An 18,106-nucleotide genomic window follows, 5' to 3' on the forward strand; every position below is an offset into this window, starting at 1 on the left:
TCATGCTGTGGACTGTGTGAGAAAACGTACAAGACAATCTTGCCACTTCTAACTTTTGCTGTTTGTTGGATTTTTTTTAAAAAAAGGGAATAAAATCGCACTTAAGGTTCTAACCCCACCAATCAGAAAAAGTACCCACAGATCCACAGCCGTAGCTGCAAATCCATCTGAACAAATACCTAAGGGCGAAACTTTCAAATGGAGTTCTGGACACGTCTCGGCATAAAAGTAACGGAAAGAGGATTTGTCATAATTAATTAGTTTGCTGTGTGTGAAAAACTAAAGTGTGCCACAAATAGTCGATGACTCAGATGGAGTCTTCGCTTCCATTTGACTGTATACTGCAGGCAAGAAGAAGCTACAGAGAAATATCCATTTCACTTATTGCATAATAACCGCATGACGTGAGGCCTCATGACAATAGAATAATTGTAGTATTTATGGAAAAAGCTGACCAATACTGCAGAGAATCAAGGAGACTTTTCATAGGAAGAAAAAGCTTCAGAACTGTCAAAAAATGATAAAAGAGAACTATTAATATAACTTCATGTTCATCTATCAGCCCTTTATGTTTGTTGTATTATCTCACATTAGATGGCATCCATGAAGAAACTCAGTTGGAAGCTTGGAAATCTTTCTCCATGTGACCACCGACAACACCATCACAAGGGGCAAGAGAGATCTTTATCCGTAAATGGCTTTAGTATATGTTTTTTTTTTTTCCAAGGCACTGCATATAAATGTGGCTGGAGTCATAGTTGTGGCTCCTGTTTCCACCTAAAGTTAGGGTGACGAAGAGTTCAGACTGGGGCTTACAAGACCTGCCTGGGGCTGATCACACACCAGCCCTGACTGCTGTGCACTCAGTTCGGACCTCCGCCTGCTGCAAACTGACAATGGGCCTTTATTGTGCGGCTGATAAGTTGAGAGCCGAGACCATGGGAAACTCTTTCTAGCTCTCTGCATTACTCTAAGCATTACTAAAAATGACTAAAACCGAGCCCACTGAGGAAAATATAGGCAGTGAGAGGGGTGACCACATCAAACGGTGTAGACATTTTGTGGTGTCCACAGCAGCAGAAAGACTCCATTACGCAGCATTTTGAAATACAAAATGGAGTTGGCTTCTTGTCTTTAAGCTATAATCAATTAGACCAACAGACCCAAAGGAGACAAAGCCTATAGATAACATTTTATACACAGTTGTTTTTTTTGTTTTTTTTTAAATCTTCTTTAAAACTACCCCCACATGCCCAAATATCTCCTCTTGGCAGTTGTGCCTTAAGAGGTGGTCTTTGGCTATTGATTAGGTAGGCAGCAGGCTCAATGGCTGCTTCCCTCAGGTCATGAGGTTATGGCCGAATAAAAGAAAATGGGGGAGGTGACAAGGAGGAGTTGTGAGATAAGTAAATTAAACTTCTCTTTGTCTGTGTTAAGGGTGCATAGGAAAGGCAGCCTTTGACAGTGGGTGAAGGGAAGAACTGTCAAAACTTACACAATGAATGCTACATTTTTGCTTTCTATTTATCACTCTCACCGTTTCCTTTTGTTTAGTTTTTTTTTTTGTCTAACCCCCATAGATACTCCTGAAAAAAGTCTAATCGGTCAATCCCTGATCATAGTCAGCAAATAGTTCAAAATGATTTAATCGGTGGTCTCTAAAAGGGCAGTTTGAAAAAGCTCAACACTTTCAGAATGAAAGAGGCTTCACAATCTCTTCTTTTCAAACAGCTTTGCGTTAAGTTTGCTGTAAATCAAGTTCAGATCACATCGTTACAAGTAATTTCATGATTAAAAAAACCCCAGAAAAGTTACGCTCATCACATGTAGCCAGCACAAAAAGCAGCAGGTAGATTTCAACACTGCAGCAAGCAATACTGACCATTATCTCAAGATTATTATTCACCAAGGGGAAAACCACACTGTTATTTTCACTGTGTATGTGAATGTTTGTGTAACTGTGTGGTGAAAATTAACGACTGTGAATTCAATAAAAGTTTCTGAGCAAGTGGTAAAAAGTGTCTGAGATTAGCAATGCAAAGATGAATGGACGCTAAACGCCTCATGTTCAGAATGAAACATCTGCATTTCCTAAATGCCCTCCAACTGAAACAGGAGACAGTGATGAGGATGCCAGAAAATTTGCTGTTGACATGAAAATCAATCAAATTTGAACTGAAGGAAAATGTATTAATGTTTCACACTGCTGTCAATTTATCCATCCATTCATTTTCTGTACCCGCTTAATCCAATTCAGGGTCGCCGGGAGGTGGAGCCTATCCCAGCTGTCATTGGACGAGAGGCAGGGTACACCCTGGACATGTCGCCGGTCCATCACAGGGTCAGACAGACAAACAATCTTCCACGCTCACACTCACTCCTATGAAAAATTTAGAGTCACCAATTAACCTGACATGCATGTTCTATTGGGCGGTGGGAGGAAGCCAGAGGGCCCACGCATACACGGGGAGAACATGCAAACTCTGCTGTAGTTCCTAACGGAGCCTCTTCCTGTTCATTTAGAAGTTGTGCTTGCCGTAAGGACCACATCAATTATCAAACAAGTGAAACTTGCTCACATCTAAGTGAGAAAAAGTCTTGTTTGCTGTTAACAATGCCAGTCAAGGCAGCTACAGGATGCTCACACTCATTTCCAAATGCTGAGTCCTGCTACTAAAGTCTCCTGATTTTAACAATGATATCATTAACACATCTGTGCTTGTCCTATTCCAAGTGACTTTAAGATTTTAATATTGTGCATATTAATATTGCAATAAATTACATTTTTCCATCATTTGTGCAGCTCTACTTGCTACGATCACACACTTAAGGTGAGTAGGTTTGACTTGAAGTTACAGTGTATAACAGTAACGAAGCTCTGAGAAAAACCTTGATTATACTGTATTAATAAAAACTATGTTTCAATTAGTATGTAATTGCTTTGCTAAAAGGATGAGTGGAAGATACCCACAACGCTCAGCTGCAGTTGCTAGAAGATTCATAAGTACCCGTGCCTGATGGAAACCACAGCTTATTAATAGATTCATTGTGGTCAGTCAAACATTTGACAAAGAAAAAAGTCGACATTGACAAATGGTTGAAGTCCCATTGTTACAGTGAACGCAAGAAGCAAGAATGAGCGAAAGACTTCCCTTAGAGAAAGTTTGCACTCAGCTTCAAACACTTTAACTTCCACAAACTACATTAACAACTTAAATCTGGCAAAATCGTCTGAACACACACTCAGTCACAGGTTAAAAGAAGTCAACCAAGTCAGAGCATTTCCATCTTTACTTATTCCTGACTGACCTCCAGCCATCCTCTCCCATCCCCCAATCGCTTCCCTCCTAATCCAGTCATCCAGTCCTACCGGGAGGCTCGCAGCAGCATGGCCTGATGGTCAAACTGTGCCTGTCTGCCTTCCTGTCTGTCCATCTGGGCCACAGTAGTGCTTCAAAGGAATTAAAACTGTCTAGGAAGAAGCCCGAATTCTTCCCAAATCCCCTTTCAACCTCCCTCTCATTTCACTTTTGCCCCTCAGATTATTTATTACTTTCCTTAAGCGTGGTCCTATTCTATTTACACCCTGAGCTTCCTATTAGCTAATGTAGTGAATCTCATCCAGCTCATTAACATGCACCCAACAGAGATCCTTCTCTATGCCTCAGCATTACCAACAGAGTGGGGGAGAAAAGAGCAGCAGAACGTGGCAAGTGCAACAATTTAGCTGAAAACTTCACTTTTGAAGCGATGCATGATTCATTCACAGTCTGGACCGCCACAGTCAGGGTTCACGCTGCTGTGGGTTGGGTTTGATCCTTTCTGGGAGGAAAATGAATCAGCCAGTGCTGGGTACAACTGGAGACAATACACCAGACTTCTTGTTTGTTTGTTTTTTTGGGGATACAGGAACATGGATACGGGTGGTAAGGGTTGGGGGCTGCAGTGGTGTCCTTGTGGCTTTTGTAGCTACAATGAAAAGCACGGCAGGGAACGCGAAGCCTTGCTTATGTTCAGCACTGTTTATTAAAACTGCAAAAAGGGTGAGCGGCCACAGATGGTGCTGTCAATAACAATTCACCCAGCCATGCAAAGGCACACATAGATAAACCCCACACCCCGTGCTATACCGCCGCATGGAAGCACGGCACAGACTCACAAACAGTTATAAAAGGAGTGGGCAGTAAAAACAGATGGCAAGTGTGTGAATGGACGTGAAGCAGCGCTCCAGAAGGTGTTAGAATTCCATTAGTCTTTCAAGCTAGGACCTCCATCAACACTTCCGAGATGCCAGCTCGCATGGAGCATCACAGCTCCAGCAGTTTCCACCCTGGAGAAATAGTTGCAATTTAACTGGAAAAAAAAAAAGCTTGTAGTAGTGCCAAAAATGGCAACATCTGTTTATGGTCTGTTTATGATGATTAATGAGCAGAGGTCAGAGAGAGAAGGCAGACATTTAGAGGGAAGTGTGTAGTTTGAATATTGTAAATTGACAGAGATGCACTCCATCACAGGACTCCTGCGAGGTGTGAATGGGACAAAATGTCACATGTCCCAAAAACGACATTATCCTGACAGCTAGCTTCAGATCACTCTCACACCTCTGAACTCAATACAGGCATGCTCTCTTACAACACAAGAGAAGCAAAGGAGCACAACATGGAAATCTGACAGCTGCTCTAGTTTTCATTCGTCTCTCATATCAATCTAGACTGAAATTCAAACTTTTTTTTTTTTTTTAACTGAACCTGATAGTCCAACCAAAATCGCACTAAAATAAAGATCTCTAACTCTGACTTAAAGGTGGGGTAGGGGTTCTTTTTCTGGAACATTTTTTTACATATTGCTTGAAATACTCTTCACACCCCCATTGATACCAATTAATTAAAAGTTTTGACACAAATATGACAAGTTTTAGTGGCCTCTAGAACATACAATCTAGGAAAAACAGTATCCAATCATACTGAACGGACCGTTAACAATGATTGGATTCTGATGCCGTCTATCAAACTGCAATCTGCTCCTCCCTCCCCCTCCTTCCCCCTGTGCGCGTACCCTGCTCCGTGAACGAATTACGCGTCCAGAAGCTTGGTAGGAAGCTAAACTAGAGCCAGCTTGGCTAGCACCTAGCATTATTAAACGTATAGTTATCATATACTAAATACGGCAACAATCGATGCTTGCTGTCAGAACAGCACTCGTGCACCTTCGTGCGCGTTCATGTACTCTAGAGGCGTGGCTTCGGGGGGAAAGTGAAGAAAAGGGTTGGGACTTTTTACCTGTGTATTTTCAAAATGCAGCTTCGTTGGACTCAAAATCCAGGATCTCCTACCCTACCTTTAACCCACCAAGATAATGGGTGGGAACAAATCTTTTCAGCATGTTCAACTTGATTCAAATGGGCCAAAGCACATGGTCCAAAATTGGATCTTTTTGCACCTTTTTTGTAAAACTAGAAAAAGCGTAAATGTATATTAATGCCACCTTATTCCTAATAAAGCTGCTCCCATTCAAATAATTTCCTGTCTTTAGTCAGATGGCTACAAGTGTCGGAAATTGTGCCTAAAAACCAGCCCATTTAGACCACGTGTAAACTCATGGTTGCCTAAAGTAATTCCACATCGTCACTCTGCTCTAATGAGCTCCTGATTTTTATAACTGCAGCGTCATCTGACAAAATTCGCATTCAAGTAACTCAATGACAACAATGATTTTGGTTATACTTTCCCAAACAACAACATGTGGTGTCGGTCATATTGTTAATAACTCGATTCTCATCCTGTGCATGTATACTGGGACAGAGATGGTCGTCCAGGTACAATTTTCAGGTCAAAATCTCTACTTTTCATATCACTATACAGTGCATTTCTTTTCCAGCAACAACCACACTGAAAAATATTTCTAAATAAAAAGACAGCAGTTTCAGAAGACGAAACTCTCCATTCCAGCTTATAATAAAAGTTTAGTAACATACGGCATTCATTTAAAAAAAAACAAAAAAAAAAACACCAAAAACAGATTTCTAGCAAAGTAAGAGTTTTGACTCTCTATGATCTGCTACAATCAGATTTGGATTGTGTAATGGACAGAGATCTGTGCATGCATATTTCTGTCGTGCAATTTGACTGCAAATAAATGTAAATAGACCAATTATACCTCAAACCACAAGACAAACCCTACTCATTTGAAAGCTAAGCAGACCGTATCACCTCAGAGCAGTTTTCTGCCTTTAATCTCCATGTGCAAACATGATCAGACTGCTCTCTTTGAGTGTGCCGAGGGGCATTGCTCTGATTTCAAACAGTAATGAAGGGAGGTCAAGGGGCAGCCTTTATAACAATCCAAGAGAGAACGCTTGTCAGAGGCTCAAGGCGTCCTGCCACCGGAGTCACGACTCCCAGTGCACAAACAGCGAGCAGTCTGACATGAAACCAACGCATCCACTGAGGCAAAAACAGTCCACAAAAAAAAAAAAAAGAAAAAAAAGAAGAGGCTCACAAAGAATGCCACGGCAGCCATGACCTTCCCCTTGCTGGTTCGAAACATCTTTAATTGACTGCAACTGATGTCCACAATAAAGCGTCAACAAATTCCACCGTTAAAACCAAATCCTCTTGATGCTTTGTTTTTCTAAAACAAGCAGAGTCTCGATTTTTAGCAATAAGCAAAGTGAAATACTATGCTAATGCGAATAGAACTTTTTAAATGAATTAATACTTTCCTTCACAGCCAAAATTACATCCATGAGAAGTATGAGAGGGCTGTAGGAGAGTATTTAAGAAGTGAATGTCAGCTGAATGACAAGCCCGGCCACAGAACAGTAGCGTCGGCCACGGTAGAAAAGCTTTCAGACAGTCAGTCACCATAGGAAACTGCATTAAGTACATCACACCTCCTGACTTGAATTGCAATCACTTAGCAAACCGATGTTGTTGTAACAAAAATCATAAAGGAGAACAGATGTAAAAGTGATGAAAAATAGGAATTGTTGATGTAAACAGCGCACGCACCTGCTGTCAAGATCAAGACTGAAGGCTTCTGACTACATATCGGTGCAGTTATGTAACACAAAGCAAAACTGGCTGCCAGATATTTGTCAAAATATTGTGAAAATTAGACAAATTTTTAAGCTGTGAGACAAGGGGAATGCGGGGTAGAAGATCAAACACCGGCTCTGGCTGGTTTCCAGGCTGCTTGTTGTTGAACTTCTTGAGTAATCAGTGTCTGCTCACCAGAATCTGCCTCCGGCTGTCACAAGTCCACTGCAGATGTGATCCCACGCATTATCGCCACGAACTCGACTTGTAAAATGCTTTATAACTGAATAATCAGGAGCTGCTGAAAACACATAACTTATTGACTGCATGCAAATAATACCCTGCGTGTTTCCCTAATGAGTCTGGCAGCTAGCATTCCAAAACAAACAGGGTTTGCATTTGGAGTTCACTGACCTACAAACATAACTCAAACGGAACTGGAGAGATTATTCAGTGTAAAATTACCTCGTGTTTTTCTGTGGTTAATCACACTTAAGGCTAAAATTTGCGATACTTTCTTCAAAACCTTTTTAGCCCAAACATATATTTGAATGATAAGAAATAGAGCAACTCTCAAATAAAACCCCTGCTGGTTATTTACAATCGAAAAGATGTACAGTGTTTCATGCAAACAGTGGGGGACAGCCTGTGATGTCAACTCCCTTACAGTTAAATTCTGCCTCCTCATTAAAATGCATGAACACAGCTCTACTAAAGTCCCAGCTATCCTATCAAGCAACAACTATTCTCAGCATCAGGTTGCTTTTCATCATCCCTCTGGGTGCTGCATGACAAATTGGAGCCTACTTCATGTCTCATTCAGCATCCCCCATGATGGAGCATCATCATCCATTATAGGTTGAAAGCCCTGAGTCATGCTCACAGGGAAAAAGAAAGGGTCCTGAACATTCCTTGTAAAATGAGAGCTTGTGCTCAGCCACACGTAATCTTGTAATTCCTCATGCAGCACTGGTCTCTTCTTTTCACAACCCCCCCCCCAAAAAAAAAAAACAAAACACCAACCTCTGCTAACCTCCCCTCTTTAACAGCCTTTAAGCTTGGTAACACGGATGTGAATAGGTGGTATCTGAGCATACTAAGGGCACTGAAGAACAGAGCTGGTTGGCCAGGGGCCAAATCCCCATGGTTACTCTGGAGCAGCAACAGCCTCTTTCCTGTGTGTGTGTGTGTGTGTGTGTGTGTGTGTGTGTGTGTGTGTGTGTGTCTGGGACTAAACCACCTCTGCTCTGCATGCACTGAGGACTTGAGGCAGGCTAGATAAGTTAGGGTGGCATCATTGCTGTGTCTTGCACATCTCTAAATCACCTCCCGAAATCAGAGCACGAAGCAGCTTGATGCTTAAAAGGTGAGTGTCCGCAGGTGACGTTAAACAGGATACACACAGGCAGGGTATAGAATAAAGAGAGGGACCCAAACGCAAGCCACCGGCTCTTCTTAAGTGTCTCTGAGCAAGACGCTGAGTTTAGATGCATGTAAGCTGCCAGAACTTGTGCTTGTTCCCTCTTCAGTTACGTAATCTTGCTGTGATAACAATCCTGTCACTAAAATCTCATGTCAGCTGTGTCAGAGGGAGAAAAGCTCAGACACCTAATAGTAACAGGTTGCTCAACACATCAACATAACCTAAATACACAAGACTCTTGTTTCAGTCGTTTATTTGATTTAACATTGGACACCAACCTCTTGGCATTAAGTATTTGATAGATTGGGATCTCTTCTTTGGACCTTTGATAAATCTGATGAGCACTTTCACTGGCTTAAAACGATTGAAATCCACCACCTGCAACTCAACTAACGGTCTTTTATTGGGCGAATCATGCTTAGAAGTTTGATATAACTGTAATTCAACTGACCGGATCAGCGATTCAAAGATATCCGTATTATTTGAACACCGTGTGCTTTGTTTGCCTTGCCGTGTATGCCAACAGGAGGTCATATTCTAACAACTTTTTTATTCCAACGATCCAACGTACCGCCATCGCTGGCTATGACTCATATGCATGGTAGATGAACTACCCTGGTCCCAGTTAATCTTTTCTCGGCGCTCCCAGCAGTTCCAACAATCCCCAGCGACACACTACTCCCGTCCTTACCTTTCACTTGGCTCTCGTACTCCACGATGATTTCTTTATCCTTTTTGAACCTCGGCGTGGACATTTTCCGTCTTCCCGTGCCCGAAGCTCGTTGTAAACTTCTTGCAAAAACTGTTTGTCAACAAGCGGGATCCTACAGCAGCGGTCGCATCCCCAAAACGGTCGAAATGAACGCCAGATGACGAAGAAGCGCGAGACAAATCGACTGTTTAACAGGATTTAACTCTGCAACAAGACTTGGAGCGAGAGGGGAAAACCTTTACTATTTCATTGTTCACGTTCCCTCTGGACACAAGGTGGACACACAGCAGGGCCAATGCGCAATCCTGCTCCAACCAATGACTCTCCTCAACTATCTGAGCAGTCGGCACTGAGCAACAGCACCGCTGCTGCTACCACAGAAGAAGAAGGAAAAACAATCTCTCAAGTTTGAGGGTCTCCGGAGCGGGTTTCACAGAAGTACTGCCAGCAACCCGTCCAAATGGCTTGGACGTCGACTTCAGTCGTAAGTATGTGTGCTTTCTGGAAGTGGTTTCCAGATTGGGACACGCACACACTAACCCCCCCCACCCCTCTTGCTAGCTCTTCCCTCCACGGTTGCTCTCCCAGAACTCTCAGCACGCTCCGAAGCAGACAGGGCAGGCCGACTGCAGCACACAGCAGCTGGGCGAAGAGGGAGGGATCTGCTCCTATACAGCTAGTGGACACCAGTGGACTGACACTCATGCTCCCAAATGTTTTGTTTGTTTGTTTGTTTTTTTAAATCCAGAGTCGGTCGCTGCTGGGACAAAATTAAACCGAATAGTTTCCCCCACTATACTTGTAATAAAAACAGTTTATGCAAAGGGAACCGGCCATGTGCCTATGAAGGAAGTCACTGTTAATATTTCGAAGTGACCAAAGACACAATGATGGCATAGAGATGCAACAACAAAAAAAAGAGAGAAGAAACGTGACTGTAAAGAGATGCTTAATCAGTTCATAAAGCCACGTAATTACTTCAAATACATGCAGAAGTGCAAATGTAATACAAAGAGACTAAATTACCACGAAGAGATGAAAACGACTACACAGAGAGGAAAAAACACCACAAAGAAGTGGCATGATTCAACAGACTCATATGTAACAGCAGAAAACAACAGAAAGAAAAAACCACACTCAGCAGGCACAGAATAATCACCACATGGCCCAGACAAAAGTTTTGTAATACTTAAGGGACCGTTGTCTCTTAATCTGATGATATTAAAGATAGAAATTTTTGTCCTTAATCTATGTAGTTCACTGGCATGTTTTTGTGATAATCAAAAAGCAACTCCGGTACCACAAAGTTGTTGCGTCACAGCTTTAAAGGACTGTTGAAAGTTTCACTTGAAACACACCCAGAAAACCCTAACCCAAATTCCTGGTTCCACTGTACTAACTGAAGGCTAATTTAAAGGTATTGCTCATCCCTGCTCCCTATTCATTGGCTCTTTGAGTTCCAAATGATACCATAAATACATTATATTTTGTAGATATTATGCTTTGTGTGACCTGATCTTTGCTCATTTGGTTAAGTCAAAACTTCCAAGTTTTCTTTAACAGCTTCTGCATCACATTCCAGCTGAGATCACTGCATCCACTGAAATTTAACTGTTCCACAGCGCCATCTGCAGGAAGAATACAAGCACAATACCACAACATCCTCTTCCAGACAACGCTCCATTTTACTTTATTGCACCGTTTTAAAAAGTGCATGCAGGACAGCACTGAAATAAATAGAACAAAAACTAAATTCTCAGTCAGGTTCTGAACAGAAATGCAGGACATATCACACCAATAACATTTCCAAGCCGCTCAAAATACGAAATTGATTTGCTTAACATACCGTTTTCAAACAAAGCCTTAAAACACATTTTCGTCTTATTCTACTCATCATGTCCAATGTTGAGGAGTCCAATCGTCTCTTTTAAAAAAAAAGAAAAAAATCCCAGTTTTTCGTGTATAAAAACAGAGGTACAAAACATGCTCAAAGTAAATATGGGATTCAAAATGTAAAGGCATCTTATAATCTTAGATCTTTTAATGCCTGTACATTCCATTGTTGTAAACATTTCAATGAAAAACATACATAAATGCTACTTAATAATAATGGCAGCTTCACAACTTGACTACATAATTAATGGTTTTATAATAACTTGCACCAGAAAGTATTTCACTGAACATTACCAGGTTCACTATGCCAGTAGTACGTCACATTTTTCCACAGACCACTAAATAAATTAAATCAGTGTTAACTGTCTTGATATTTAAAAGCACAAGTTAGCCGCTTTTGAAGAAATTCTCCTCGATGATCTCAGTGAACCTTTCCTTCATCTGCTGTCGGAAGCTGGAATACCACTCCAACAGCCTCCTCCTCCTGTTCACCTTCAGCTCCTGGCTCATCCCTCTCTCCCTCTCCAAGATGGCCGGCAGTTCCTTCCAGTCGCTGATGAAGATGAAGGGTGCTCCTGCGGCCTTTAAGAGACGGAGCGGGGAGCTGGGCCCGGCTGCACAACTCCCTGGTGTCAGAACATCTTCCACCACGGGCACCGAGCCGTAGGAGCAGGCCTCATAGATGCGATAACACTCAGTGTTCACCCCTACAGGGCTGAGAGTGAGCTCGCTCTGGGCCAGAGCGGTTTGATAGCGTTTTAAACTGTCAGCTGTTTCCTGAGGGAGCCACCTGTGGCAAAGAGGGAGGAAAGAATACGTAAACCAAGAGATTAAACCATCATAATAAATAGGCAAAGTGTATTCTAGTGTTGTTTCTTTAAGATATAGTTATCTCACCTGTCACATTTTAATTGTAACAGTTTAAAGCACAAACTGAAATTCTATTCTTAAAAGTGTCCAACAAATAAAATATGGCAACTGATAATGCTAGGGATATTTCTATGATTCACTATGCAATTGTGTAAAAAAAAAATTACTTGTAGAAGCAATTCTGGCAAAAGCTTGTAAACCATTGTTGAAATACTGAAAAAGTAAAAAACTCATTTATATCATAAAAGAGTAAATCTAGATCTAAGAACAGAAGTTACGGCATCATGGAAAAGTTCTAAACAAGCTGCCATGATGGGTTAAAATCTAGGATAAACTTATCCCAAATTATAAAATAATTCATCATAACAGATTAGGTTATTGACAAAAGGTGAGTCAAGAGGGACATCCAAGAAAGGATCAATATTTCAAGTAAACAGCTGGGGTTCACCTCCCTGTGGAAGATTCTGTGGGCGATAAGCTCAAGAACATCATTAAAATATTCAGAGAATCCAGTTAAATCTCTGTGTACAAGGGGCAGTATTAAAAACTAGAACAGAGAGGATGGGATCTTCAGGCCATCAAAGAACATTAAATTAAAAACAAAAACAATTCTGGAGAGGAAATCACTTCCTGAGCTCAAGAGAACTGCTGAGAACCATAGTTAGTAAACACAGATCTCTACTATTCTACTTTACATTGCACTGTGTGAAGGCACCATTAAAGCTAAACCAAATAAATAAGTTTTAGAGCAACAAACTTTATGCAAGACAATTTCATTGTCATTAAAGGCTTTGCTTATTTCAGGTTATTAAAGGTTTCACTTGTCAATAAAAAGGTTAGCAGATACTTACTTATCTCTGCCAGCTGTGATACATTCCTTATCAAAGCCAGACTGTTTCAGTACATGCATCAGTGTTTCTCTGGAGGAATTTTTGTAAACAGTCCCCAAGAAATTGCAGAGGTATGGCCGGTTGGATGTAATCAGCTCCGTGTTAGGCCTCATCATAGGAAACTGTCTGTATCTGCACAGAGACAAAACAAAACAACGGTAGTTTAGGAAGCATTTTTCAATTAAAGACAGCCTCATACATTTGTATCTGTGCTGAGCGCTAATGAGGTATGCACACACATTAATAAGACCGACAAGAGGTGACATACGTGGCAACACCAAGAGGCCACTGGAAGACGTCCTTGTCGTTGACCCACGGGCTGTCGTAAACCAGAAAGAGAAGGTCTACAAAGCCACCATTTCTCTTTAAGTGTGGGGCGATCCAGTCATTATTGCATTGCTCATTGCCCAGCAGGATCACAGCCACATGAGACACTGTGTGGGACTGAATCAGAGCTTGGACATGTTCCAACCACCGTGTGGAGTAAGAGACCTTCTGCTGCTCGCGACCATTGAGAACCAGAACAAGGCTGTTCATTTCCAGAGGGACATGTCCCTGAACCACAGCAGGACCAGTGTAGAAACTAAAGAAAGGCAGGAAAAGAAGCAAAAATGAGTTTCATAGTCTGTTTTCTTCAATAGTTACATTAAAAACTGGCATATTTCATGGAGTGTCAAACGCAGACTTTAGAACTGCATTACATCTGTGATTAGTTACCTGAAATCAATTTTTCCTGACTGCAGCTCCCCTTCTCTCCATTGCGCTACCTTGTCAGTTGGGTTCAGGGGTGCTTCTAAAATATGTTCCCAAAGATAGAGGCCTGGGGAGGAGAAAAAAAATGTAATTTTTGCATTTACTCCCATCGCAAGGCTTACTAAAATGTGCTGTACCCTTAAGTTGTAACCAAGGCTGTTAAGATATCAGATTTTCCCATCTACTATATTATCAAGGCCAAAATAATTAAAAATAAAAATATGTACACAAGATCTCAGAAATTCTCAATAAGAATGCTATCAATAAAAACCATCTTTAACTTAGTGTATTATTTCTCTTTGTTTGCAAACAAATTTGCCTAAAATGGAGAATGGGGAGATTGAGGTTAAAGCTGATCATAATTTATTTATGGACATATCAAAACTGAATGTCACTAAACCACATTGTGAAACATTTCTTTGTTCATTTCCTTCTACACTTTGTGTTTTACAATAAAATCTGACAAATTCTCTTTTTAATAAATATCAATAATGTCTAAATAAAGAAGATTTTTATTAAGTTCTGTAGTAAGTTACCAAATTTTTGTACACAACATTTTTCATTTTTACAGAAAATGTTCATTAGTTCCAATGATCAAATACAGATCCTTTGATTACTAATATATTGCTAATTACAGACAAAACAAGGATAATAGATAATAGAGACTAGTTTTGTCCAATTAGTCTCAAGTGCAATTTTATAAAAATATGTGAAACTTTAAGCAAAAGCCAAACAAAGCCAAAGCCAAACTATTTTACTTTAATGTATCATGTAATGCAGAACCCATAAAAAGAAATGCTTTTAATCAAATCGACACGTTTTATAAATAGCATTGTCATTTTGTGATGACAGCACAGACTTCTTCTGCTGGCTGTAACAGAATCATAAAACGTTTCAATAATTTTATTTCTAACTTACCGATGGCAGCTTTCCCCCAGATTTGGACCTTGTATCTTTTGGGTTTGTTCTTGTTAATTCTGTCCATGTTCTTTTTGAAGGCATCTCTCTTTTTGTTCAGAGCAGAGTTGTACTCCACCTCCTCATCTTCCCACGGATTCCAGTCATCTGCAAAAAATGGAGCGCCGCCATCTCTGATACCACCTGCAAACATATCACCGTTTCAACTAGGCTCATCGGTACACCATTTGTGTATTAACAAAACACCACCAAGAAACAACAAATATCCATCGGTTTTCGTGTCTTTGGAGACCTTCCTCTAACAGAGACAATATAGCGATTGTAATCTGTGAAATTACCCGACGGTACCCCGGTTTCCTTCTTCACCACCCTGTGAACGCGGGAGATTACTTTGTTGCTGAAGAAAACATTATACGCAGCATAGAGTGAAAATGCCACATATGCAAAAATAATGAGAAGAAATAGTTTTCTTTTTGGTATTTTCATTTTTTTTCTTTTATCTCAGGTTACCATTGTGTGGCTTCTCCCCTTATTTTTTACGAGGACCCTTGTTTACATCACAAGGACCCCTGGGCACAGATGACTTCGATATTTGCCTGTTTAAATTAAGCTATTTTACAGTTTTGTTCATTTTAATATCAAATTATCACCATTTTTATACTGATATTCGTAGGAAGCACTACCACTTGATATAACAACGTAATTTATTTATGGAAGAAAAACACGCAAGGCACTACGGTCAGACCTGCTTACGTAACAGGAACGTTATAAAGTTAGGGACAGTTTCACGTAGGGCAGATTAGAGTAGTGCGCGCAAGGTCTGTACACGGAAGGTCGTATCCCCAACTGCGGGGTTGAGGTTTTAATTTGGGCAAAGATGATGTCTACAGTCGTTCGCCCCGGGGTTCTTTCCCCGTACTATCAAGCAACGAAGCACACAGTTAAAAGCCTGGTCTTCCCTGGAGCCAAGGAGCTGTTGCCTGCTGCTGGTAAGGCCAGATAGCGGACACGAGAAACGTTAGCCAGAGTTGCTATGTAGCTGCGTGATGTAACGATAAACCTGGAGATATTATATTCCCTCTTAATATTTAACTCCGTGAATTTTTTTTAATGGGTACATGCGGTACTTATTTAATAGAAGGTTTCGTATTGCCTACAAACAGAAGCTTCATAACGGCCACATGTGTCTATCTGGAAGTCAATGTGCTTTCGTAAGTGAAATCTGTGACTGACAGAGAACGTAAACAATGTACCGAAGCGTAAGGTTGAATAGAAAAAAGTTCAATAAACCGGTCTTAACGCTGCTGTACAGCAGATTACATCGGACAATTTACTGTGTGATACATTAACTGTAAAGGGGCTTGGAAAAAGTCCAAAGGAACGGTATGTAACCGTCCTTATGTAAAGGTTTGCACTGGCATGTCAGCACAGGAGAATCTCCTTCACAGGTCAAAGAAGAACCCTAGTTTTAATAAGCAAAGGAGGAAGAAATCAAAGTCGCGATAATGATTATTATCCAACATCTGTCTTTATTACTACAATTTTTTTTTTTCAGATTTTGAATTTCAATCTATCAAGTCAACTACTGCTGTAGGTTTTGTTGCTGGTAAAACATTTTAATTTGATTTCGCAAAACAAGCAAACTTAATGTCAGAGTGGAATTTGGAATTAATAATTACAATGACCAAACTATTTTAAAAACCTTTTTTTATTTCATATATATATATATAAAATAAATAAAAAAGATATGTGTGTAATTGTTAGTTACATATATAGAGGCATATAATGGACTTAAATCTTGGCCTGATCTGATGCCCCTTATGTAATTCTTGATTTTCATTATCTTTAAAATGTCAGTAAAGTATATTTAGTTATTCACACAGTATTTAATCAAAAAGTAGAAAATATTGTCATTTTTCTCCATGCTTGAACAAAAGTCCAATTTCAAAGGTCACTTAAATGTAACATAAAATCAAAGTCATAGGGGTTCTTATACGTTTCTAATATTGGAGAGAAATCTTACAAATACTTAAAAACTAGTTATGACACAGAAGTATATTTTTAAGATCTGAAAATGTATTTGCTCCTTCAGTTTGCAAATCTACTCTCCTGCCATGTCTTTAGAAGGTGCTTATGTCTCATATCTCTGTTCAGCTCCTGCAGGAACCCGTCCTGCCCATACAGACATCAAGATTCCAGACTTCTCAGATTACCGTCGGCCTGATGTGTTGGACCCCCACAAGTCCTCCCAAGACAGCAGTGAGAACAGAAGGGTGTTCTCCTACCTGGTGACTGGAGCTACCACTATGGTTGGGGTCTATACAGCCAAAACAGTTGTCACCCAATTCGTCTCCTCCATGAGTGCGTCAGCTGATGTCCTGGCTTTATCCAAGATTGAGATCAAGCTGGGTGACATCCCCGAGGGCAAAAACATGACCTTCAAGTGGAGAGGAAAGCCCTTATTTGTCCGTCATCGCACAGAAAAGGAAATCTCAGCAGAGGGGGCTGTGGATCTTGGAGAGCTTCGTGACCCCCAGCACGACAAGGATAGAGCAGCCAACCCCAAGTGGGTGATTGTTCTCGGAGTGTGCACCCATTTGGGTTGCGTGCCCATTGCTAATGCCGGAGACTTCGGGGGCTACTACTGTCCTTGCCATGGCTCCCACTATGATGCTTCTGGAAGAATAAGAAAGGGACCAGCTCCTCTAAACCTTGAGGTTCCATTCTACGAGTTCCCTGATGAAGACACGGTTGTAGTGGGATAAATACTGGAGCTTTTTCAGTTTCTCCCTCTTATATGTATTTCTGTATTTAAGAGTTTTCGGGGGGGACACGTCAAGTTAGCTTTCTAATAAAGATGTATTCACAACTGCACTATTGAGTTGAGGCATCTTTTCAGTCTCAAGTGAGTTATGTCTTCTTCTCTTCATTTATTTTGGCTTCTTTGAGTCATTGCATTGGAATCATTGAGATAAATAAATCACCTTATCAATCCCAATGTATTTATCTCATTCTTTGCTGCATTTAGTTGAGTGCTTCACAGAAAAAGGAAGCAAAACCCTAACCCTGAACCAAAAGGCAGAAAAGGCTTAAAAACAGGAGCACAGCCAACTGACGAGAGGAAAAAAACTGAACAACCTTAACAGGTGCATAAAACTAAATTTGAAAACTTAAACTAACTTACTTTTTAAAAAATGGCTTTAAAAGTAACCAGTATGGGCTTTTATACATATTCATGTACTTATTAACAGTGACAGACCATTTAAGGGATAGTTAGGGGTGCAACAATCCTTGAAGATAATGGGCTACATTCCAGCACCTAAAGTGCATGTGACCGTAAACTAAAGTAGAACTGAAAAACAAATGAATCTTACACACTGGAGTCTGTTAGTAAGATGATAGACACAACAACCGTGTGGATACACATGTATTTACCAAGAAGACAACAAAATGCTACATACTGTGGCTAACTGTCCAATGTCTCCTACTTAATCACCCCACCCCTGCAATCATCAACGCCAGGTGAGGTGCACAAGTCAGTGCAATTATTTGTAACTGGAGTACACGCTCAAAGTGAAACAGCCATCACCCAAGTGCCAATAAAGTGTGA

The 18,106-nt window shown here is 40.7% G+C and overlaps 3 protein-coding genes across 3 annotated transcripts in view; 1 reads left to right on the forward strand and 2 right to left on the reverse strand.

Annotated features, from left to right (window-relative positions):
• The window catches only part of srgap1a (SLIT-ROBO Rho GTPase activating protein 1a), a 75,058-nt gene extending 65,253 nt beyond the window's left edge, over positions 1–9,805 (reverse strand). The window contains exon 1 of the mRNA XM_075470869.1: positions 9,152–9,805. Coding sequence (XP_075326984.1) covers positions 9,152–9,215 — 64 coding nt within the window. The 5' untranslated portion in view covers positions 9,216–9,805. The remainder of the gene's footprint in view (positions 1–9,151) is intronic.
• A 1,010-nt stretch (positions 9,806–10,815) lies between these two features.
• Positions 10,816–15,065, reverse strand: rxylt1 (ribitol xylosyltransferase 1). The gene is made up of 6 exons (XM_075469437.1): positions 14,835–15,065; positions 14,497–14,679; positions 13,543–13,645; positions 13,094–13,408; positions 12,787–12,957; positions 10,816–11,855 (listed from the first exon to the last, which is right to left on the reverse strand). Exons 1-6 carry the CDS (start codon positions 14,980–14,982, stop codon positions 11,453–11,455), a joined length of 1,323 nt encoding a protein of 440 aa, XP_075325552.1. The 5' UTR covers positions 14,983–15,065; the 3' UTR covers positions 10,816–11,452.
• Positions 15,066–15,272: 207 nt separating this feature from the next.
• On the forward strand, positions 15,273–17,494 carry LOC142383741 (cytochrome b-c1 complex subunit Rieske, mitochondrial-like). Its single transcript, XM_075469439.1, has 2 exons — positions 15,273–15,485; positions 16,651–17,494. The coding sequence occupies exons 1-2, from the start codon at positions 15,374–15,376 to the stop codon at positions 17,259–17,261; spliced, it is 723 nt and encodes a 240-aa protein (XP_075325554.1). The 5' UTR covers positions 15,273–15,373; the 3' UTR covers positions 17,262–17,494.
• The last annotated feature ends 612 nt before the right edge of the window (positions 17,495–18,106 follow it).

Source organism: Odontesthes bonariensis, chromosome 7, assembly GCF_027942865.1.
Source record: "Odontesthes bonariensis isolate fOdoBon6 chromosome 7, fOdoBon6.hap1, whole genome shotgun sequence".
NCBI classification, from domain to species: domain Eukaryota; kingdom Metazoa; phylum Chordata; class Actinopteri; order Atheriniformes; family Atherinopsidae; genus Odontesthes; species Odontesthes bonariensis.

Excerpts from the sequence above, each read along its gene's own strand:
- LOC142383741 (XM_075469439.1), top strand. The coding sequence starts at position 15,374 with ATGATGTCTACAGTCGTTCGCCCCGGGGTTCTTTCCCCGTACTATCAA. Across the intron at positions 15,486-16,650 it reads GGAGCTGTTGCCTGCTGCTG|CTCCTGCAGGAACCCGTCCT; the intron begins GTAAGGCCAGAT and ends ATCTCTGTTCAG.
- rxylt1 (XM_075469437.1), bottom strand. The coding sequence starts at position 14,982 with ATGAAAATACCAAAAAGAAAACTATTTCTTCTCATTATTTTTGCATAT. Across the intron at positions 13,409-13,542 it reads TCAGGAAAAATTGATTTCAG|TTTCTACACTGGTCCTGCTG; the intron begins GTAACTAATCAC and ends GCCTTTCTTTAG. Across the intron at positions 11,856-12,786 it reads ATCACAGCTGGCAGAGATAA|GTGGCTCCCTCAGGAAACAG; the intron begins GTAAGTATCTGC and ends TCTTTGCCACAG.